Source organism: Nerophis lumbriciformis, linkage group LG01, assembly GCF_033978685.3.
Source record: "Nerophis lumbriciformis linkage group LG01, RoL_Nlum_v2.1, whole genome shotgun sequence".
NCBI classification, from domain to species: Eukaryota; Metazoa; Chordata; class Actinopteri; order Syngnathiformes; family Syngnathidae; genus Nerophis; species Nerophis lumbriciformis.
The window spans coordinates 1257501-1282500 of NC_084548.2; the positions used below are offsets into that span (position 1 = coordinate 1257501).

A 25000-nucleotide genomic window follows, 5' to 3' on the forward strand; every position below is an offset into this window, starting at 1 on the left:
CAACAACTTTAGCATTTTATTCATTACATTTTGAAGCTCTCAGAAGCCAAGTTATGTTATATTCCTTAATATTTATTTATGCAAGTTTGAAGTATCAATTATCTAAACACAGTTTTGTTTGCATATTTTCAGGATGTAGATTATATATATATATATATATATATATATATATATATATATATATATATATATATATATATATATATATATGTATGTATGAAATACTTGACTTGGTGAATTCTAGCTGTCAATATACTCTTAGCCCCTAAGAAAAGGCATTGAAGCTTAGGGAAGGCTATGCAGAACTAAACTAAAACTGAACTGGCTACAAAGTAAACAAAAACAGAATGCTGGACGACAGCAAAGACTTGCTGTGGAGCAAAGACGGCGTCCACAATGTACATTCGAACATGACATGACAATGAATAATCCCCACAAAGAAGGATAAAAATAAAAACTGCTACAGGAAAATACCAAAAAAAGAGAAAAAGCCACCAAAATAGGAGCGCAAGACAAGAAGTAAAACACTACACACAGGAAAACAGCAAAAAAGTCCAAATAAGTCAGGGTGTGATGCATACTTGCCAACCCTCCCGAATTTTCCGGGAGACTCCCGAAATTCAGCGCTTCTCCCGAAAACCTCCCCGGGACAAATATTCTCCCGAAAATCTCCCGATTTTCAGCCGGAGCTGGAGGCCACGCCCCCTCCAGCTCCATGCGGACCTGAGTGAGGACAGCCTTTTTTCACGACGGGAGGACAACAGGGTGACAAGAACTAAATCATCCAGACTAGAGACAAATTGTATTATTATGTTTATCTTACCTAAAAATAAATATATTTATTAATTTAAAAAAAAAAACTAAATACATTTTTATTATATTTTGCTAAAAACATCAAAATGAATTGTATTTTTTTGGGGTATTTTTTCTGACTCCTTATTACATCCAGCCATAGAATTAAAATAAACATATTTGAAATAATTAATTAATCATAATAATTAATTTAAAATGACCATATTTAATTATTAAAATAATTGCTTGTTTATCAACAACTTTAGCATTTTATTCATTACATTTTGAAGCTCTCAGAAGCCAAGTTATGTTATATTCCTTAATATTTATTTATGCAAGTTTGAAGTATCAATTATCTAAACACAGTTTTGTTTGCATATTTTCAGGATGTAGATTATATATATATATATATATATATATATATATATATATATATATATATATATATGTATGAAATACTTGACTTGGTGAATTCTAGCTGTCAATATACTCTTAGCCCCTAAGAAAAGGCATTGAAGCTTAGGGAAGGCTATGCAGAACTAAACTAAAACTGAACTGGCTACAAAGTAAACAAAAACAGAATGCTGGACGACAGCAAAGACTTGCTGTGGAGTAAAGACGGCGTCCACAATGTACATTCGAACATGACATGACAATGAATAATCCCCACAAAGAAGGATAAAAATAAAAACTGCTACAGGAAAACACCAAAAAAAAGAGAAAAAGCCACCAAAATAGGAGCGCAAGACAAGAAGTAAAACACTACACACAGGAAAACAGCAAAAAAGTCCAAATAAGTCAGGGTGTGATGCATACTTGCCAACCCTCCCGAATTTTCCGGGAGACTCCCGAAATTCAGCGCTTCTCCCGAAAACCTCCCCGGGACAAATATTCTCCCGAAAATCTCCCGATTTTCAGCCGGAGCTGGAAGCCACGCCCCCTCCAGCTCCATGCGGACCTGAGTGAGGACAGTCTTTTTTTCACGACGGGAGGACAACAGGGTGACAAGAACTAAATCATCCAGACTAGAGACAAATTGTATTATTATGTTTATCTTACCTAAAAATAAATATATTTATTAATTAAAAAAAAAAAATAACTAAATACATTTTTACTTTATTTTGCTAAAAACATCAAAATGAATTGTATTTTTTTAATTTTTTTTTCTGACTCCTTATTACATCCAGCCATAGAATTAAAATAATATTTGAAATAATTAATTTTAAATGATCATAATAATTAATTTAAAATGACCATATTTAATTATTAAAATAATTGCTTGTTTATCAACAACTTTAGCATTTTATTCATTACATTTTGAAGCTCTCAGAAGCCAAGTTATGTTATATTCCTTAATATTTATTTATGCAAGTTTGAAGTATCAATTATCCAAACACAGTTTTGTTTGCATATTTTCAGGATATATATATATAAATTGTCGGAGGCAGATATTTACATATATCCGAATTTAAGTTGTACTTCTTTCATTTCTTAGTCATATTTGAAAACAGCTCGTATTTTCCATTTATTCTCTTGATGCTCTTGTCAGCAAGTATACTATGTGCGATAACCTTGAGTCTTTGGAATGTGTTTAGACTAGCATTTTGTTTTGGCTACAGAGATGGGACGAGAGAGAGTGTGGTGGGATCGGGAAGACAGACCATTTTGGGGAGGCGCAAGAGAATGTTCTATGGTTAGACTGGTCTCAATCAAAATGTATATTGGCAAAGCTTTGAGAATATACAAGAAAATACCTATTCTGTCTCCGGTGGTTTTTCAACTCAGCTTTAAGTGTCGGAAAGAACTTGGGAGCGAATTGTGACTTGAATTCCCTGGGAGGAACAACTGGTCCAAAACGCAACAAATTGGGGGCTCGTCCGGGATCGTTTGCGTCACCGCACTGGGCGCCTCTCGGCGGCCGATCTCCGCCTGTCCAGGTTCGACGATCTGAACCCGACTCCCTTTCGTTCGACCGGGGGCGACGTAGGACATCGCCCCGCCCTTCTTAGGCGGTCGCCCATCCCTTAGGACCGACTGACCCATGTTCAACTGCTGTTCACATGGAACCCTCCATACCATATATACCATATATATATATGTATGAAATACTTGACTTGGTGAATTCTAGCTGTCAATATACTCTTAACCACGCCCCACCCCACCCCTGACCACGCCCCCCACCCTCCACCCCCCCACCTCCCGAAATCGGAGGTCTCCAGGTTGGCAAGTATGGCGTCAACACAGCAGGGGAAATGTTCTGAGAATTGTTCCATTCGTCAGCTTTAATATAGGAGCTTTTTTTGCAACAATTCACCATTCAGGAACTATTGGACAGCCATTGTCATTGCCTGAAAGGTATTTGGAAAATTGCCCCACAAATCTGTGAAAATGTACATAAAAGCTGATAAAAGCCATTGAGCTGAGTGTACCACAAGAGTTTACTCCATTCTCTACCGCAGTCTTTTTCAACCTTTTTTGAGCCAAGGCACATTTTTAGCGTTGAAAAAATGCGGAGGCATCATTCAAAAACGAAACTCAGTTGACAGTAAAAAGTCAATTGTTGGATATGACTTTAAAGCATAACCAAGCATGCATCACTATAGCTCTTGTCTCAAAGTAGGTGTACTGTCACCACCTGTCACATCACACTCTGACTTATTTGGACTTTTTTGCTGTTTTCCTGTGTGTAATGTTTTACTTTTTGTCTTGCGCTCCTACTTTGGTGGATTTTTCTCTTTTTTCGGTATTTTCCTGTAGCAGTTTTTGTTTTTAAAGGTGTTTAATGATAATGCAAGCATGTTTAACACATATAGTTAATATTGTTAATACATTAAAGGTGTTTAATGATAATACAAGTATGTTTAATACATATAGTTAATATTGTTAACAAGTTAAAGGTGGTTAAAGATAATGAAAGCATGTTTAACACAAATAGTTAATATTGTTAACAACTTAAAGGTGGTTAAAGATAAAACAAGCATGTTTAACACATATAGTTAATATTGTTAACAACTTAAAGGTGGTTAAAGATAACACAAGCATGTTTAGCACATATAGTTAATATTGTTAATAAGTTAAAGGTGTTTAAAGATAATACAAGCATGTTTAACACAAATAGTTAATATTGTTAACAAGTTAAAGGTGGTTAAAGATAAAACAAGCATGTTTAACACATATAGTTAATATTGTTAACAAGTTAAAGGTGTTTAAAGATAATACAAGCATGTTTAACACATATAGTTCATATTGTTAACAAGTTAAAGGTGTTTAAAGATAATACAAGCATGTTTAACACATATAGATTCCTTTCTTTCATGAAAACAAGAATATAAGTTGGTGTATTACCTGATTGTGATGACTTGCATTGATTAGAATCAGACAGTGGTGATGATAACGTCCGCATTTTTGAATGGAGGAGAAAAAAAGTCCTCCTTTCTGTCCAATACCACATGAAAGTGGTTGGTTTTTGGCATCTTATTTGTCCAGCTTCCGTACTCCTTTGTATACACTTTACAAGAAATACATTGTCGGCAAACTCCGTAGCTTGCTAGCTTGTGCACGCCAGCTTTCTGAGACTCTTATTTTGGTAGCGCAGGCAGGATGAAGCAGAGCTTTTATTGTGCAACTGTGCAGTCGGTCTTTGGGGTTTTGACGACAGGTACGGCGCCAGAGTCTGTTGAAATAAAGTGTTTCTCGCCTTCCAGTCGGTAAATTTAATGAGCTGGCAGCAGCCAGCGTCATCTCAGAAGACCCTCGGGTGCCGTGAATGTCAATCAAGTGACGAAAGTGACGTCATAGTGAAGATTTATGATCGCTCATTTTTAGGACTATTTTTTTAATGCCTGGCTGGTGATCGACTGACACACCCTCCGAGATCGACCGGTAGATCGCGATCGACGTAATGAGCACCCCTGGACTAGGCTGTCGAAAAAAACAAGTTCTCATGCATTTCGAGTTAGGTTTTCGAACGCCTCATCATTAGTCGTGCAAACGATAAAGTTGACTTTTACAATGAAAAACGACTAGCAGGTTTATCAATAAGCACTGTGTTTAAAGACATATTTTGTCCTTGTCTTCCAGTCATCCTCACAGATGAAGAAGTCCAAAGGAAGAAGGACATGATAATGAAGAGGAAGGAGGAGGAGGCGGCCAAGGAAGCGTCGAGGCCTCGGCTCAATGACGAGCAGGCCCAGATCATCACTTCCCTGGTGGACGCTCACCACAAGACCTACGATGCCTCCTATGCGGACTTCTCACGCTTTAGGGTGAGTCCTCTCTCCTCTCTCGCCCCAAAGTGGACTTCATACTTGCACGTCATCAATATATAGGACCGTATTTTTACGACTATAAGTCCGTTTTTTTTCATAGTTTGGCCGGGGGTGCGACTTATACTCAGGAGCGACTTATGTGTGAAATGATGAACACATTATAATATTATTGATCTCATTCACGTAAGAGACTAGACATATAAGATTTCATGGGATTTAGCAATTAGGAGTGACCGATTGTTGATGACTCTTACCATAATATGTTACGTTAACATACCAGTTGGTATATAACGTACACTTGCTTTGCTTTTGCTTGCTTGCTGGCTCCTCTTCTGTTAGAAGATAGGGGTCCATCATCCCTAAATGAGATGATGTGTCTGAAGTTGGACTTCGTCAAACACACAGCATTTGGCAGATTAAGAAGTGGACTGTGTGCCAAGACAAACGGCACTTCTATAGTCTGTTGCAGCCTTCATCCGCCCTCACAATTGCCTGTTCAGCCGTTGAGGTCTTGTTTTCTGTTAGGGTTGTCTCCCTTGTGTAGCTCCTTCTCCCAAACTTTTCATCATGACCAGTTTACTCCTGGTAGGTGGGTTTCTTGGGTCCTGGGGGTAGTCATGCTTAAAGTTTGGTGTACTGGAACTTGCTAGATGGCCGTTGGCACTCTTGTGCTCATCCGCCCTTTGTCAGATATTGTTTTTGTTCTGCTGGGTGTCTAGCCACCCTTGATGGGGGAGCCAGTTTAGTCGCCGACGACTCGACCATGGAACAGGTAGTACCAGTTTACATGTTACTAGTAGCACTCTCTTGAGCGACCTGACATAAGGTATGGGTGAAAGAAACGTACACTTATTCAGCCTGTTGTTCACTATTCTTTATTTATTAGGGCCCGCATGGCCCATTGTATAAGGACTCCCAAAGGGAGTCCTTATGCAATGGGACATAAGGACCTATTGAATTTGTAAGGTTTTATTCTTTATTCTTTATTCTTCCGCCGCCACTTTAAACTGTAATTTGACCCACTTAACATGCTTCAAAACTCACCATATTTGACCCACACATCAGGAACTGCGAAAATTGCCTTTTTAAAAAAAAAACCGAACCCCAAAACTCAAAATTGCGCTCTAGCGCCCCCTAGGGGAAAAAAAACCTAGACTGCCTGTAACTCCCACTAGGAAGGTCGGAGAGACATGAAACAAAAACCTCTATGTAGGTTTGACTTAGACCTAGTTTTCATAATTGTATATCCTCGGGCAAAAATCAACAGGAAGTTGGCAATTCCCCCTTCAAGACAAAAAAGTACTAAAAACAGTCACTTTTGCCTCTTTGAGCTGTATTTTGACCCCCTTAACATGCTTCAAAACTCACCGAACTAAACACACACATCAGGACTGGCATAAATTGCGATCTAATAAAAAAACCTACCTCCGTTGAAAAAAAACGCTGAAAAAACTGCTCCTCGGATGAAAAAACTGACAAAACTGCCTGTAACTCCCACTGGGAAGGTCGGAGAGACATGAAACAAAAACCTCTATGTAGGTCTCACTTAGACCTACATTTCATAAATTGACAACCCCCAGCAAAAATCAACAGGAAGTTTTTCTATTCCCCCTTCAAAACAAAATTTTTGTAAAAACCGGTCACCTTCCTTCAAAATCTATCTCCTCTGAGCGCGTTTGTCGTTTCGGCTTCAAACTATCACAGGAGAGAGATTAAACCCTTGTGTACAAAATAACCGAACAGCGTTTTAATACCTGCTCCGGTTTTGATTTTATGACCCTTCAAAGACCCGCTGCGCTGCTGTTTTTTTAAGATGGCTGCTTAAAAGCAGGAAGCACCAACGTGCCCACACAATGCAGACAAGGTAGGTACACTAGACAAAAGTATTGGGACACTTATGACTACCACCGGACAAAAGTATTGGGACACTTAGGACTACAACTTGCCAAAAGTATTGGGACACTTGGGACTACAACTTGACAAAAGTATTGGGACACTTAGGACTACAACTTGCCAAAAGTATTGGGACACTTGGGACTAAAACTGGACAAAAGTATTGGGACACTTAGGACTAGCACCTGCCAAATACGCGGGCCCGACCAATGCTGCTTGCAGCTTTAATTTTAAATTGCCTTTCAAATGTCTATTCTTGCTGTTGGCTTTTATCAAATACATTTCCCCAAAAAATGCGACTTCTATATGTTTTTTTCCTTCTTTATTATGCATTTTCGGCCGGTGCGCCTTATACTCCGGAGCGACTTATACTCCAAAAAATACGGTACCTGCATCACGAGTGCGAGGAGTGTTTGGGAGGTGAGCTCAAGTGAAAGTGAAATTGAAGTGTGCGGTCCCAAGAACTACATTTCTGTGGCTCAGTTATCCAAGAAAAGTCACTACACACGCCATTCTGTTTTTGTTTTTTTGTAGCCAGTCAAATTTGAAAAATGGCAGAAGATGAGGTCAAGGAAAGTTGTAGTCAATGTAGGAGCATTTGGCCTTCAAAGTGAGCGTGAGTCACAGTCGCATGAATCACGCGCCGCTGCTGCCGCAGGAATAAAATAAAGGTGGATTTATTGAGTGCTGTTCTTTGGCCACTCAAGGTGCCTTCCTTTTTTGCAGTTGTTATGACACTTTTATACTCAAGGCCAAACACTCATTGCTTTGTAAGTGTGACAGTACTACACAACATGGTTGTGCTGGTCGGATTTCACTGTCCGCACAAAATGCGTCTTATATACTGTACAGTGAGTGCATCTCATACTTGCCAACCTTGAGACCTTTTATTTCAGGGGGTGGGGGGCGTGGTTAAGATATATATATATATATATATATATATATATATATATATATAAAAGAAATACTTGACTTCCAGTGAATTCTAGCTCTATATATATATATATATATATATATATATATATATATATATATATATATATATAAATAAATAAATAAAATAATTAAAGCTGCAAGCAGCATTGGTCGGGCCCGCGTATTTGGCAGGTGCTAGTCCTAACTGTCCCAATACTTTTGTCCAGTGATAGTCATAAGTGTCCCAATACTTTTGTCTACTTTTAGTCTGAAGTGTCACAAGACTTTTGTCTAGTGTACCTACCTTGTCTGCATTGTGTGGGCACGTTGGTGCTTCCTGCTTTTAAGCAGCCATCTTAAAATAAAACAGCAGCGCAGCAGCATCAGCGCAGCGGGTCTTTGAAGGGTCATAAAATCAAAACCGGAGCAGTTAGAAAAAAAGCGCTTCTGTCATTGTAATCACAAGGGTTCAATCTCTCTCCTGTGTTAGTTTGAAGGCGAAACGACAAACGCGCTCAGAGGAGTTCGTTTTTGAAGGAAGGTGACCGGTTTTTTACCAAAAATTTGTTTTGAAGGGGGAATAGCAAACTTCCTGTTGATTTTTGCTGGGGGTTGTCAATTTATGAAATGTAGGTCTAAGTGAGACCTACAGTACATATAGGTTTTTGTTTCATGTCTCTCCGACCTTCCCAGTGGGAGTTACAGGCAGTTTTGTCAGTTTTTTCATCCGAGGAGCAGTTTTTTCTCCGTTTTATTCAAAATTTGCTCTAGAGCGCAATTTTTAAATTTGGGGTTAGGTTTTTTATTAAATCACATTTTTTATTAAAATGTATTTAATAAATTTTTGCCAGTCCTGATGTGTGCGTTCAGTTTGGTGAGTTTTGAAGCGTGTTAAGGGGGTCAAATTACAGCTCAAAGAGGCAAAAGTTACTGTTTTTAGTACTTTTTTGTCTTGAAGGGGGAATAGCCAACTTCCTGTTGATTTTTGCCCGAGAATATACTATTATGAAATCTAGGTCTAAGTCAGACCTACATAAAGGTTTTTGTTTCATGTCTCTCCGACCTTCCTAGTGGGAGTTACAGGCAGTCTAGTTTGTTATTTTCCTAGGGGGCGCTAGAACGCAATTTTGAGTTTTGGGGTTTGGTTTTTTGATAAAAAGTTTTGCCGTTTATTACTGATGTGTGTGTAAAATTTTGAGTTTTGAAGCATGCTAAGGGGGTCAAATTACAGCGCAAAGTTGCGGAAGAATAATAATAATAAAACCTTAGAAAAACAATAGGTCCTTATGTCCCATTGCATAAGGACTCCCTTTGGGAGTCCTTTTGCAATGGGCCATGCGGGCCCTAAATACTTGAATTGGGGACGGCGTGGCGAAGTTGGTAGAGTGGCCGTGCCAGCAATCGGAGGGTTGCTGGTTACTGAGGTTCAATCCCCACCTTCTACCATCCTAGTCACGTCCGTTGTGTCCTTGGGCAAGACACTTCACCCTTGCTCCTGATGGCTGCTGGTTAGCGCCTTGCATGGCAGCTCCCGCCATCAGTGTGTGAATGTGTGTGTGAAATGTGGAAATACTGTCAAAGCGCTTTGAGTACCTTGAAGGTAGAAAAGCGCTATACAAGTATAAGCCATTTATCATTTATTTATTTAATTTCAGCGTTCATTTATTTACACATACACACACATAACACTCATCTACTCATTGTTGAGTTAAGGGTTGAATTGTCCATCCTTGTTCTATTCTCTGTCACTATTTCAGAACACACACATTATACAAATATGCATTATAAAATCAATAAGAAAACGGGAGCTCTAATTTGGGAGTCTGAATTAGGATCAGAAGTCCCTATATAAACATTGCGCACTCACGTCGCCATTTTTGTATTGATGACTGCAGCTGTGCACTGGATTCATTCACAAATACAAACTACAACTCACAGACACTTTAGAGTTAGGCTCCACCATCAGAATGTGTACTTAAACTTATAAAGATCACATGGATATTATTCAGTGAGTTGATTCACCAAAACTAACCTGTTATACAGGAGGAAAAAGCACACAGGACGTTTCAATTGTTCACAGACTGGTCGCTCTCATCAGAATGACAAGACACTTCCGGTCTGCAGGTGATAGCATTCAATTGGGAAGAAACGCCCTACTGCCTCCTACTGACCAATGTGAATACTGATAAATGTGTAATGACAGCTCCAAAAACGAATTAAAACCACAAAATAAAATAAATAAATCAACACAAAAATGTGACACATTATGGGTGGGTCACATATGCATGTACAGTAGATGGCAGTATTGTCCTGTTTAAAAGTGTCACAGCATTGCTGTTTACGGCAGGCGAACTGCTTTACGGTAGACGCTGTTGTTGTGTGTTGTCAACACGTCACTCAGGTCCGCCTGAATTTCGGGAGATTTTCGGGAGAAAATTTGTCCCGGGAGGTTTTCGGGAGAGGCGCTGAATTTCGGGAGTCTCCCGGAAAATCCGGGAGGGTTGGCAAGTATGGTGCATCTACAACTTTATTTTCGTAGCTGGTTACAAAAGACTCATGAGGACGTTGTTGTAAATATTGATGTCATTTATTATACATGTTTCAAAGTGTTTGTATTATGTGTGTGTCTGTGTGTGTGTGTGTGTGTGTGTGTGTGTGCAGCCTCCAGTGCGTGAAGGTCCAGTTACACGCAGTGCCAGCAGAGCCGCCTCCCTTCACTCCCTGTCTGACGCCTCCTCAGACTCCTTCAACCACTCGCCTGGTGGGTCCCTCCATGAGGGTATGGTGTTATTCAAACTAGGGCCGGGCGATATATTGAATATACTCCATACATCGAGGATTTGTCTCCGTGCGATATAGAAAATGACTTACCGTATTTTTCCGACTGTAAATCGCAGTTAACGTTCTAAAACTCTCGAAATGACATAAATAAATATTTTAAAAAAGAAGACAAATGAGCGGTGAGAGAGCCGCTCATTTGACTTCTTTTTTAAACATATTTAGGGCCCGCATGGCCCATTGCATAAGGACTCCCACAGGGAGTCCTTATGCAATGGGACATAAGGACCTATTGAATTTGTAAGGTTTTATTCTTTCTTATTAGGGACCGCAATGTCCCTTTGGGACAGAGGACCCTATTGTATTTCGTGCGTTTTATTAGGGCCCGCAATGGCCCATTGCAAAAGGACTCCCACAGGGAGTCCTTATGCAATGGGACATAAGGACCTATTGAATTTCTAAGGTTTTATTATTATTCTTTATTATTAGGGCCCGCAATGGCCCATTGCAAAAGGACTCCCACAGGGAGTCCTTATGCAATGGGACATAAGGACCTATTGTTATTCTAAGGTTTTTTATTATTATTATTATTATTATTAGGGCCCGCAATGGCCCATTGCAAAAGGACTCCCGAAGGGAGTCCTTATGCAATGGGACATAAGGACCTATTGTTATTCTAAGGTTTTATTAGGGCCCGCAATGGGACATAAGGACCTATTGTTATTCTAAGGTTTTATTATTATTATTCTTTATTCTTCCGCCGCCACAACAAACTGTAATTTGACCCACTTAACATGCTTCAAAACTCACCATATTTGACCCACACATCAGGACCTGCAAAAATTACCTTTTTAAAAAAAAAACGAACCCCAAAACTCAAAATTGCGCTCTAGCGCCCCCTAGGAAGAATAAAAAACTACGCTGCCTGTAACTCCCACTAGGAAGGTCGGAAATACATGAAACAAAATCCTCTATGTAGGTCTGACTCAGACCTAACTTTCATAATGGTACATTCTCGGGCTAAAATCAACAGGAAGTTGGCAATTCCCCCTTCAAGACAAAAAAATACTAAAAACAGTCACTTTTGCCTCTTTTGCTTCAAAACTCACCAAACTGAACACACACATCAGGACTGGCTAAAACTGTGATCTAATAAAAAAACCTAACCCCAAATTCAAAAATTGCGCTCTACAGCAATTTTTGAATAAAACGGAGAAAAAACTGCTCCTCGGATGAAAAACATTACAAAACTGCCTGTAACTCACACTGGGAAGGTCGGAGAGAAATGAAACAAAAACCTCTATGTAGGTCTCACTTAGACCTACATTTCATAAATTGACAACCCCCAGCAAAAATCAATAGGAAGTTTGCTATTCCCCCTTCAACACAACATTTTTGTAAAAACCCGTCCCCTTTCTTCAAACATTATCTCCTCTGAGCGCGTTTGTTGTTTCGGCTTCAAACTAACACAGGAGAGAGATTGAACCCTTCTGATACCTGCTCCGGTTTTGATTTTATGACCCTTCAAAGACCCGCTGCACTGATGCTCCTGCGGTGCTGTTTTTTTAAGATGGCTGCTTAAAAGCAGGAAGCACCAACGTGCCCACACAATGCAGACAAGGTAGGTACACTAGACAAAAGTCTTGGGACACTTCAGACTAAAAGTAGACAAAAGTATTGGGACACTTAGGACTAGCACCTGCCAAATACGCGGGCCCCAACAACGCTGCTTGCAGCTTTAATTATTATTATTATTCCGCCGCCTCTTTGAGCTGTAATTTGACCCCCTTAACATGCTTCAAAACTCACCATATTTGACAAAAACATCAGGACTGGCGAAAATTGCCATCTAACCAAAAAACCAAACCCCAAAACTCAAAATTGCACTCTAGCGCCCCCTAGGAAAAACACAGACAAAACTGCTTGTAACTTCCGGTAGAAATGTCGTAGAGACATGAAACAAAAACCTTTATGTAGGTCTGACTTAGACCTAGATTTCATAATAGTATATTCTCGGGCAAAAATCAACAGGAAGTTGGCAATTCCCCCTTCAAGACAAAAAAGTACTAAAAACAGTCACTTTTGCCTCTTTGAGCTGTAATTTGACCCCCTTAACATGCTTCAAAACTCACTAAACTGAACACACACATCAGGACTGGCTAAAATTGTGATTTAATGAAAAAACCTAACCCCAAATCTCAAAATTGTGCTCTACCGCAATTTTTTTAATAAAACGCAGAAAAAACAGCTCCTCGGAAGAAAAAAATGACAAAACTGCCTGTAACTCCCACTGGGAAAGTCAGAGAGACATTAAACAAAAACCTCTATGTAGGTCTCACTTAGACCTACTTTTCATAGATTGACAACCCTCAGCAAAAATCAACAGGAAGTTTGCAATTTCCCCTTCAAAACAAAATTTTTTTATAAACCGGTCACTTCTCTTCAAACATCTCTTCTGAGCGCGTTTGTCGTTTCGGCTTCAAACTAACACAGGAGAGAGATTGAACCCTTCCAAATAAAAGTTATCGAAAGTAATAAGTATCTTTAAGCCTAAATACATTTGTCAAAATGAACAAGTATACAATAATTATTGTTGCATATTACTTACACTTACAAAGTCTACAAAGCAGAAGTTTTTTTTAGAAAGTATACAGTAACAAACGTGTCTGCATCATCGAACTTACTGCGTCATGAGCTTAATTTACTGCGTTATTGCGGCCACTGTCACCAAAAAACAATTACCACTCCACTCAAACTTAAAGACAGCATAGTTCATTCAAGATGGTTGATAATAAATAGGTTAGTATTTTTCGCACCAAGTATTGTTCTGTTTTAGTAATTTCCCTCCAAGCCTTCTTTACAATTCCATACAATAAAATAATAAAAGTGTGTATAATTGTGGCTGATATCGTATCGGATCAATACTGCTAACAGCCAATACTCTGCTCCAGTATCGGTATTGTTTTGAAAGTTGTATCGGGACACTTCAATGTAAAACTATAATTATTATCTATAAAAATGACTTTTGTGTTCATATTTTTGGGTGTCCAGAACATACTAATTTGATTTATTTTACATCTAATATTAAAACTTGCTTCAGTTTCTTAGGGTTTGTTTTTTGTCAGACCTTTTGGAACAAAATGAAGAAAACAGAGGAATAAGAATAGCTTCTTTTCACCCGGTCTAACCTCTGCACGCACACACTGAACATACATTTAAACGCCACACTTTTGTTTTTGCTCCCATTTGTTGTGAGTTGAACTCAAAAGATCTGAAACTTTTACTCTATACACAAAAGACCTATTCCTCTAAAATAGTGTTCAAAAATCTGTGTTAGTGAGCACTTCTCCTTTGCCAAGATAATCCATCCCACCTCACAGGTGTGACATATCAAAATGCTGATTAAACAGCAGGTTTATTTCACAGGTGTGCCTTAGGCTGCCACAATGAAAATTCATTTATTTACCATAAACTGTCTCGGAAGGCGTGTCACAGAATTTGGCAGTACATCCATCCGGCCTCAAAAACCGCAGACCATGTGTAACCACGCCAGCCAAGGCCCTACACATCCATCAAGTGCACCTCCTTGATCCTCTGAGATCAGCCACCCGGACAGCTGCTGCAACAATTGGTTTACATAACCAAAGAATTTCTGCATAAACTGTGAGAAACCTTCATCAGGGTCTGGACCTGACTGCAGTTCGTCGTCGTAACCAACTTGAGTGGGCAAACGCTCACATTTGATGGCGTCTGGCACGTTGGAGAGGTGTTCTCTTCACAGATGAACCCCCGTTTTCACTGTTCAGGGCAGAGGGCAGACATCTGTATCGTGCGGGAGAGCGTTTTGCTGATGTCAACGTTGTGAATGGTTCAAGGTTCTAGGTTCAACTTTATTGTCCCCGCGGGGAAATTTGTCTTGGGCACAGTGCATCATTGCTTTCTTAACATACCCAAAAACACAAGCACAGACACAACCACAACCAGACAACTAACATTTAAACATCAGAACATGGAGCTTGATAGACATAGGTGGCACTTTGATGTAGGCATAAAATCTACAGTATGGAGATAAAGATAAAGTACCAATGTGCATTGCACTAGAGCTCATGGATAAAGTGCTGTGTGCTAAAGTGCTTAGTTCTAAAGTGCTATGTGCTAAAGTGCTATGTGCTAAAAAAGTGCTAACCTATGTGTTAAAATTCTATTGCACATTGTTGGTCAGCTTAATGGAGGCTGGGACAAATGATAATTTAAGGCGGTTAGATTTGCATAGTGGGACCCGGAGTCTTCTCCCTGATGGCAGGGTTCCATATTCAGGAAAGAGTGGGTGTTGTGAGTTGGAAATAACTACTGCCTGTTCATAGATGCTCTGTATAGGCTCATATTCTTTCCTCCCTACGATTTTCATTGCCGTTTTATGCATGCCGGCCAGTTTTCTTTTTAGCTTAACGGTTAGGTTGCCAAACCATGAGGTGATCCCGTATCTAATGATGCTCTCTACAATGGCACGGTAGAAAATCATCATGATGTGGCTGCTTACGCCGTACAATGGAGTGGACCATGGTAGGGGTGGGGTTATCTTATGGACAACGAACGTAAGTGCATTTTATTAATGGCACGTTGAATGCACAGAGATACCTGAGGCCCATTGTGCCATTAACCCCGAGACCATGACCTCCATGTTGCAGCATGACAACAATGCACCACCCCATGTTGCAAGGATCTGTCCACAATTCCTGCAAGCTGAAAACATTCCACTTCTTGCATGGCCAGCATACTCACCCAGACATGTCACCCATTGAGTCTGGAATGCTGTTCCACTTCCTGCCAATACCCAGCAACTTGGCACAGTCGTTGAAGAGGAGTGGAGCAACATTCCACAATCAACAATCTGATCGACTCTATGCAAAGGAGATGTGTTGCACTGCGTGAGGCAAATAGTGGTCACACCAGATACTGACTGCCCATTTCAGAGTGGCCTTTTATTGTGGACAACCTTTTTTGAGCCAAGGCACATTTTTTGTGTTGAAAAAAATGCAGAGGCACACCACCAGCAGAAATCATTAAAAACGAAACTCATTTGACAGTAAAAAGTCCATCCATCCATCCATCCATCTTCTTCCGCTTATCCGAGGTCGGGTCGCGGGGGCAGCAGCCTAAGCAGGGAAGCCCAGACTTCCCTCTCCCCAGCCACTTCGTCCAGCTCTTCCTGTGGGACCCCGAGGCGTTCCCAGGCCAGCCGAGAGACATAGTCTTCCCAACGTGTCCTGGGTCTTCCCCGCGGCCTCCTATCGGTCGGACGTGCCCTAAACACCTCCTTAGGGAGGCGTTCGGGTGGCATCCTGACCAGATGCCCGAACCACCTCATCTGGCTCCTCTCGATGTGGAGGAGCAGCGGCTTTACTTTGAGCTCCCCCCGGATGGCAGAGCTTCTCACCCTATCTCTAAGGGAGAGACCCGCCACCCGGCGGAGGAAACTCATTTGGGCCGCTTGTACCCGTGATCTTGTCCTTTCGGTCATAACCCAAAGCACATGACCATAGGTGAGCATGGGAACGTAGATCGACCGGTAAATTGAGAGCTTTGCCTTCCGGCTCAGCTCCTTCTTCACCACAACGGATCGATACAGCGTCCGCATTACTGAAGACGCCGCACCGATCCGCCTGTCGATCTCACCATCCACTCTTCCCTCACTCGTGAACAAGACTCCGAGGTACTTGAACTCCTCCACTTGGGGCAAGATCTCCTCCCCAACCCGGAGATGGCACTCCACCCTTTTCCGGGCGAGAACCATGGACTCGGACTTGGAGGTGCTGATTCTCATCCCAGTCGCTTCACACTCAGCTGCGAACCGATCCAGTGAGAGCTGAAGATCCTGGCCAGATGAAGCCATCAGGACCACATCATCTGCAAAAAGCAGAGACCTAATCCTGCAGCCACCAAACCAGATCCCCTCAACGCCTTGACTGCGCCTAGAAATTCTGTCCATAAAAGTTATGAACAGAATGGGTGACAAAGGGCAGCCTTGGCGGAGTCCAACCCTCACTGGAAACGTGTCCGACTTACTACCGGCAATGCGGACCAGGCTCTGGCACTGATCATACAGGGAGCGGACTGCCACAATCAGACAGTCCGATACCCCGTACTCTCTGAGCACTCCCCACAAGACTTCCCGAGGGACACGGTCGAATGCCTTCTCCAAGTCCACAAAACACATGTAGACTGGTTGGGCAAACTCCCATGCACCCTCAAGGACCCTGCGGAGAGTATAGAGCTGGTCCACAGTTCCACGACCAGGACGAAAACCACACTGTTCCTCCTGAATCCGAGGTTCGACTATCCGGCGTAGCCTCCTCTCCAGTACACCTGAATAGACCTTACCGGGAAGGCTGAGGAGTGTGATCCCACGATAGTTGGAACACACCCTCCGGTTCCCCTTCTTAAAGAGAGGAACCACCACCCCGGTCTGCCAATCCAGTGGCATCATTTGTCCCAGCCTCCATTAAGCTGACCAACAATGTGCAATAGAATTTTAATACATAGGTTAGCACTTTTTTAGCACATAGCACTTTAGAACTAAGCACTTTAGCACACAGCACTTTATCCATGAGCTCTAGTGCAATGCACATTGGTACTTTATCTTTATCTCCATACTGTAGATTTTATGCCTACATCAAAGTGCCACCTATGTCTATCAAGCTCCATGTTCTGATGTTTAAATGTTAGTTGTATGGTTGTGGTTGTGTCTGTGCTTGTGTTTTTGTTCTGTTGTTTTTGGGTATGTTAAGAAAGCAATGATGCACTGTGCCCAAGACAAATTTCCCCGCGGGGACAATAAAGTTGAACCTTGAACCTTGAACCATTCACAACGTTGACATCAGCAAAACGCTCTCCTGCACGATGCAGATGTCTGCCCTCTGCCCTGAACAGTGAAAACGGGGGTTCATCTGTGAAGAGAACACCTCTCCAACGTGCCAGACGCCATCAAATGTGAGCGTTTGCCCACTCGAGTTGGTTACGACGACGAACTGCAGTCAGGTCCAGACCCTGATGAAGGTTTCTCACAGTTTATGCAGAAATTCTTTGGTTATGTAAACCACTTGTTGCAGCAGCTGTCCGGGTGGCTGATCTCAGACGATCAAGGAGGTGCACTTGATGGATGTGTAGGGCCTTGGCTGGCGTGGTTACACATGGTCTGCGGTTTTTGAGGCCGGATGGATGTACTGCCAAATTCTGTGACACGCCTTCGGAGACAGTTTATGGTAAATAAATGAACATTCAATTCACGGGCAACAGCTCTGGTGGACATTCCTGCAGTCAGCATGCCGACTGCACGCTCCCTCGAAACTTGCGACACCAGTGGCACTGTGCTGTGGGATAACTGCGGGGACAATAAAGTGGAACCTTGAACCTTGAACCTTGACAGTGGTTGAAAAACACGAGCCGATGGCACACTTGAGCAATAATCATGCTGTTTAATCAGCATCTTGATATGCCACACCTGTGAAGTGGGCTGGGTTATCTCGACAAGGAAGAAATGCTCACTAACACAGATTTGTGCACAATATTTGAGAGGAATAGGTCTTCTGTGTGTGTAGTAAAAGTTTTAGATCTTTTGAGTTCAACTCACGAAAAATGGGAGCAAAAACAAAAGTGTGGCGTTTAAATGTATGTTCAGTGTGTGCGTGCAGAGGTTAGACCGGGTGAAAAGAAGAGTAGATTTGGTCGTTATCAGTCAGAGAAGTTGCTATTCTTATTCCTCTGTTTTCTTCATTTTGTTCCAAAAGGTCTTACAAAAAACAAACCCTAAGAAACTGAAGCTAGTTTTCCTATTAGATATAAAATACATCAAATTAATATGTTCTGGACACCCAAAAATATGAACACAAAAGTCATTTTTATAGATAATAATTATAGTTTTACACTGAAGTGTCCCGATACAACTTTCAAAACAATACCGATACTGGAGCAGAGTTTTGGCTGTTAACAGTATTGATCCGATACGATATCAGCCACAATTATACACACTTTTATTATTTTATTATATGGAATTGTAAAGGAGGCTTGGAGGGAAATGACTAAAACAGAACAATGCTTGGTGCGAAAAATACTAACTTATTTATTATCAACCATCTTGAATGAACTATGCTGTCTTTAAATTTGAGTGGAGTGGTAATTGTTTTTTGGTGACAGTGGCCACAATAACGCAGTAAATTAAGCTCACGACGCAGTAAGTTCGATGATGCAGACACATTTGTTACTGTATACTTTCTAAAAAAAAACTTCTGCTTTGTAGACTTTGTAAGTGTAAGTAATATGCAACAATAATTATTGTATACTTGTTTATTTTGACAAATGTATTTAGGCTGCAATATTGTGCCATTAAAGATACTTATTACGTATGTTTGACTTGTGTGCTTGGATGTTGTGTAGCCGAGTGGCTTATAACCGACCATGTTTACGTTTTGTAAATGACTTGACTAAAATCCAAGAAAAGACCAACATTGTGTGTTTATTGGAAGACATTTAGACATTAACTGCCTATCTTGGCAAGGAAGAAATGCTCACTAACACAGATTTGTGCACAATATTTGAGAGGAATAGGTCTTCTGTGTGTGTAGTAAAAGTTTTAGATCTTTTGAGTTCAACTCACGAAAAATGGGAGCAAAACCAAAAGTGTTGAGTTCATACTTCTGTTCCCCAAATTTGCTGGTCCTTTCAAGCACTTCCTTTCCGTCGCCTGACTCCCCTTTGTCCTGTCGAGCAGAGTCGGTGGACACCAAGATGAACTTCAGCAACCTGCTGATGATGTACCAGGACGGCGCCAGCAGTCCGGACTCCAGCGAGGAGGACACCAAGCTGTCCATGCTGCCCCACCTGGCCGACCTGGTGTCCTACAGCATCCAGAAGGTCATTGGGTTCGCCAAGATGATCCCGGGCTTCAGGTACACATTGCGTAACGGCTGCTGTTGCAACAGGCATTCTTTTCCTGCAGCTGATGGTCACTTTTCGCCTTTTTTTTTTTTCCACAAGCAGAAGGAATGCTCCGCAGCCCCATACGGGGGCCTCTCTTGATATTTTGTGTGCTAAGTCGTGTTCATACGGTTTGCTGTTGACGTCAAAATACCCGAAGCACGTCTAGAAGACCGGCATACTTTCATTTGTTGCTCACATGCAAGCAGAAACGGCGGGAAAGGAGAGGCGCTTTTATCACCATGGAACAAACAAACAAGGCTTTTTTCCCAGAATAGGTCGAAAACCCGCTGAGCCGTAGTCCGTCAAAGACACAATAAAGCGCAGTGTGCATTGAAGAAGAAAAGTGAGCACGGTGAACTCATTATGCAGAGGTAGATATATTATATACAGCGGTGCATCATCACCATCAAGGACTTGATTTCTTTCTCTTGGTAACAGGACATGGAGAGGTACACTGATGGAAAATGACGGTGCGTCATAAGCTGCAGCAGTCATATTAGCACTGGAAAAATACGCCAATAATACATCATATTCCCTCACTGGCACAGAGCTATTAAATGGCAGATTGGTGGTGTTTTTGCCAGAAAATGATCAGTGATCTTCTCTTGTCACTGTGTTCTAGAGATGCGCGGTTTGCGGACACAACCGCGGAGTCCGCGGATTATCCGCGGATCGGGCGGATGAAATTAAAAACAATAAGATTTTATCCGCTCGCGGGTCGGGTCGGGCGGATTAATTAGATTTTTTTTTTTTTTTTTTTTGCGGGTGGCAGTTAAACCAATTCGGAAATATATACAGGTAAAAGCCAGTAAATTAGAATATTTTGAAAAACTTGATTTATTTCAGTAATTGCATTCAAAAGGTGTAACTTGTACATTATATTTATTCATTGCACACAGACTGATGCATTCAAATGTTTATTTCATTTAATTTTGATGATTTGAAGTGGCAACAAATGAAAATCCAAAATTCCGTGTGTCACAAAATTAGAATATTACTTAAGGCTAATACAAAAAAGGGATTTTTAGAAATGTTGGCCAACTGAAAAGTATGAAAATGAAAAATATGAGCATGTACAATACTCAATACTTGGTTGGAGCTCCTTTTGCCTCAATTACTGCGTTAATGCGGCGTGGCATGGAGTCGATGAGTTTCTGGCACTGCTCAGGTGTTATGAGAGCCCAGGTTGCTCTGATAGTGGCCTTCAACTCTTCTGCGTTTTTGGGTCTGGCATTCTGCATCTTCCTTTTCACAATACCCCACAGATTTTCTATGGGACTAAGGTCAGGGGAGTTGGCGGGCCAATTTAGAACAGAAATACCATGGTCCGTAAACCAGGCACGGGTAGATTTTGCGCTGTGTGCAGGCGCCAAGTCCTGTTGGAACTTGAAATCTCCATCTCCATAGAGCAGGTCAGCAGCAGGAAGCATGAAGTGCTCTAAAACTTGCTGGTAGACGGCTGCGTTGACCCTGGATCTCAGGAAACAGAGTGGACCGACACCAGCAGATGACATGGCACCCCAAACCATCACTGATGGTGGAAACTTTACACTAGACTTCAGGCAACGTGGATCCTGTGCCTCTCCTGTCTTCCTCCAGACTCTGGGACCTCGATTTCCAAAGGAAATGCAAAATTTGCATGGTTGGGTGATGGTTTGGGGTGCCATGTCATCTGCTGGTGTCGGTCCACTCTGTTTCCTGAGATCCAGGGTCAACGCAGCCGTCTACCAGCAAGTTTTAGAGCACTTCATGCTTCCTGCTGCTGACCTGCTCTATGGAGATGGAGATTTCAAGTTCCAACAGGCCTTAGCCCCATAGAAAATCTGTGGGGTATTGTGAAAAGGAAGATGCAGAATGCCAGACCCAAAAACGCAGAAGAGTTGAAGGCCACTATCAGAGCAACCTGGGCTCTCATAACACCTGAGCAGTGCCAGAAACTCATCGACTCCATGCCAGGCCGCATTAACGCAGTAATTGAGGCAAAAGGAGCTCCAACCAAGTATTGAGTATTGTACATGCTCATATTTTTCATTTTCATACTTTTCAGTTGGCCAACATTTCTAAAAATCCCTTTTTTGTATTAGCCTTAAGTAATATTCTAAATTTGTGACACACGGAATTTTGGATTTTCATTTGTTGCCACTTCAAATCATCAAAATTAAATGAAATAAACATTTGAATGCATCAGTCTGTGTGCAATGAATAAATATAATGTACAAGTTACACCTTTTGAATGCAATTACTGAAATAAATCAAGTTTTTCAAAATATTCTAATTTACTGGCTTTTACCTGTATACATAGTTAAATGTTGTTACCCACATACGAAAAACGAGCAGGCACCTGCAGCATATGCCACAACAGAAGAAAAAGAAAAGAAAAGAGATGGACACTTTTACGGAGCGGAGAAGGGACGCCTCGCCGGGGTCCGGGACCGAGGCCCCTTCCCCCGAGAGGGCCCCACCGGGAGCCGTAGCTGAGGCGATCCGCGAGAAGGGCCCGACGCACGTCCAGGGTCACCACCGCGCCCACCGCACCGACACCCCGCCTCGTCCGCTTTCGCAGTGCGCTCACGAAAGGGGTGGGGCTCACCCTGGTTGATATAGAGAGCAGGACGGTGGCCATGGAATTTCATTTAAGGTTTGTGATAAACCATCAAACTCATTCGTTAAAAGGACTCTATAGTAATATAAAGCGAATTTTTCTGGACATTATCATGCAAGAAAAGTTTATTTTTGGGATCGCGATCACCGCGTAATGATTTTTAAAGGTTGCATTACATTAACTGTCCCATGTGATCAGCCAGTGCGATTGGAAGTCCATGCTCAATTATTGCCTCCGTAAATAAAACTTCGGCATTTATCACATCCAAAGAATCTGTTTGGGCGACGAAAAACGTTGAAAGTTTTCCACTTGTATCGCTAGCAACGGCATTAGACTTGTGTTTTTTTGTCCCAACGTGGTCTTTTACATCGCTAATTCCTCCGTGTCCGATCGAAAAATCTTGTCTGCACAAGGTGCAATTCGCGTAGTTTTCACCCTTTTTTTTTTTTTTTTTAAATTAATATTAGATATATAACAACGGGCAGATGGTGGGCGGGTGCAGTTCTGATCAAACGTTACATCGGGTGGATGGCGGATGGTTGACGACTTTCTGACGCGGTTGCGGATGAAATAAATTGCCTATCCGCGCATCTCTACTGTGTTCCTACAAAAATACAACAAATACAGACTCACTGATCAGTGCCTTCATATTCAATGCATTATTTCATGGACGTCCTCTTGAAAGAAACGTCTGGAAAACATTGGTTTTCTTATATTCAATCAATCAATCAATCAATCAATGTTTATTTATATAGCCCTAAATCACAAGTGTCTCAAAGGGCTGCACAAGCCACAACGACATCCTCGGTACAAAGCCCACATAAGGGCAAGGAAAAACTCACCCCAGTGGGACGTCGATGTGAATGACTATGAGAAACCTTGGAGAGGACCGCATATGTGGGTAACCCCCCCCTCTAGGGGAGACCGAAAGCAATGGATGTCGAGTGGGTCTGACATAATATTGTGAGAGTCCAGTCCATAGCGGATCCAACATAATAGTAAGAGTCCAGTCCATAGTGGGGCCAGCAGGACACCATCCCGAGCGGAGACGGGTCAGCAGCGCAGAGATGTTCCCAGCCGATGCACAGGCGAGCGGTCCACCCCGGGTCCCGACTCTGGACAGCCAGCATTTCATCCATGGCCACCGGACCTGTGCCCACCCCCCCTCCACAAGGGATAGAGGGGAGCAGAGGAGAGAAGAAAAGAAACGGCAGATCAACTGGTCTAACAGGGGGGCTATTTAAAGGCTAGAGTATACAAATGAGTTTTAAGATGGGACTTAAATGCTTCTACTGAGGTAGCATCTCTAATTGTTACCGGCAGGGCATTCCATAGTACTGGAGCCCGAATAGAAAACGCTCTATAGCCCGCAGACTTTTTTTGGGCTCTGGGAATCACTAATAAGCCGGAGTTCTTTGAAGGCAGATTTCTTGCCGGGACATATGGTACAATGCAATCGACAAGATAGGACGGAGCTAGACCGTGTAGTATTTTATACGTAAGTAGTAAAACCTTAAAGTCACATCTTAAGTGCACAGGAAGCCAGTGCAGGTGAGCCAGTATAGGTATATATATAAGTATATATGTATATAAAGGTATATACAGTATAGGCGTAATATGATCAAACTTTCTTGTTCTTGTCAAAAGTCTAGCATCCGCATTTTGTACCAATTGTAGTCTTTTAATGCTAGACATAGGGAGACCCCAAAATAATACGTTACAGTAGTCGAGACGAGACGTAACGAACGCATGAATAATGATCTCAGCGTCGCTAGTGGATAAAATAGAACGAATTTTAGCGATATTACGAAGATGAAAGAAGGCCGTTTTAGTAACACTCTTAATGTGTGATTCAAAGGAGAGAGTTGGGTGGAAGATAATACCCAGATTCTTTACTGATTCGCCTTGTGTAATTGTTTGGTTGTCAAATGTTAAGGTGGTATTATTAAATAAATGTCGGTGTTTAGCAGGACCGATAATCAGCATTTCCGTTTTCTTGGCGTTGAGTTGCAAGAAGTTAGCGGACATCCATTGTTTAATTTCATTAAGACACGCCTCCAGCTGACTACAATCCGGCGTGTTGGTCAGCTTTAGGGGCATGTAGAGTTGGGTGTCATCAGCATAACAATGAAAGCTAACACCGTATTTGCGTATGATGTCGCCTAGCGGCAGCATGTAAGTACTAAAGAGTGCAGGGCCAAGAACCGAACCCTGAGGAAGTCCGCACGTTACCTTAACATAGTCCGAGGTCACATTATTATGGGAGACGCACTGCATCCTGTCAGTAAGACAAGAGTTAAACCACGACAAAGCTAAGTCTGACATACCAATACGTGTTTTGATACACTCTAATAAAATATTATGATCGACGGTATCGAAAGCAGCGCTAAGATCAAGAAGCAGCAACATAGATGACGCATCAGAATCCATCGTTAGCAGTAGATCATTAGTCATTTTTGCGAGGGCTGTCTCCGTAGAGTGAGATTGAGGTTTAAAAAAATGTATTTTGCCCATTTTTAGTTTTTAAAAGTTGATTTATAGCAGGGTTTCACAAATTTGTTCTGTTACGTCCCCTCCAGGAAGAAGAAAATATGAATATAAATAATGTTATTTTTCTGTAAAATTGTTATAAGTCCACCTTTGGATAACAGTCTATTCTTATTAACATTAAAGAAAAGAAAGAAATACAGATCAATTTACAACAAATAGTAACTTTACTAACATTGTTTTTAGTGTTTAACAGAAAATATTTCAAGTGCATCAATTTGCCTGAAAA

At 41.5% G+C, this 25000-nt stretch overlaps 1 protein-coding gene across 2 annotated transcripts in view; it reads left to right on the forward strand.

The window, feature by feature from the left end:
- Positions 1 to 25000, forward strand: part of LOC133615260 (vitamin D3 receptor A) — a 213488-nt gene that overhangs the window by 172995 nt on the left and 15493 nt on the right. For both annotated transcript variants that reach the window (XM_061973728.2, XM_061973737.2), the window contains exons 5-7: positions 4873 to 5057; positions 10530 to 10629; positions 19414 to 19591. In XM_061973728.2, coding sequence (XP_061829712.1) covers positions 4873 to 5057; positions 10530 to 10629; positions 19414 to 19591 — 463 coding nt within the window. The remainder of the gene's footprint in view (positions 1 to 4872; positions 5058 to 10529; positions 10630 to 19413; positions 19592 to 25000) is intronic.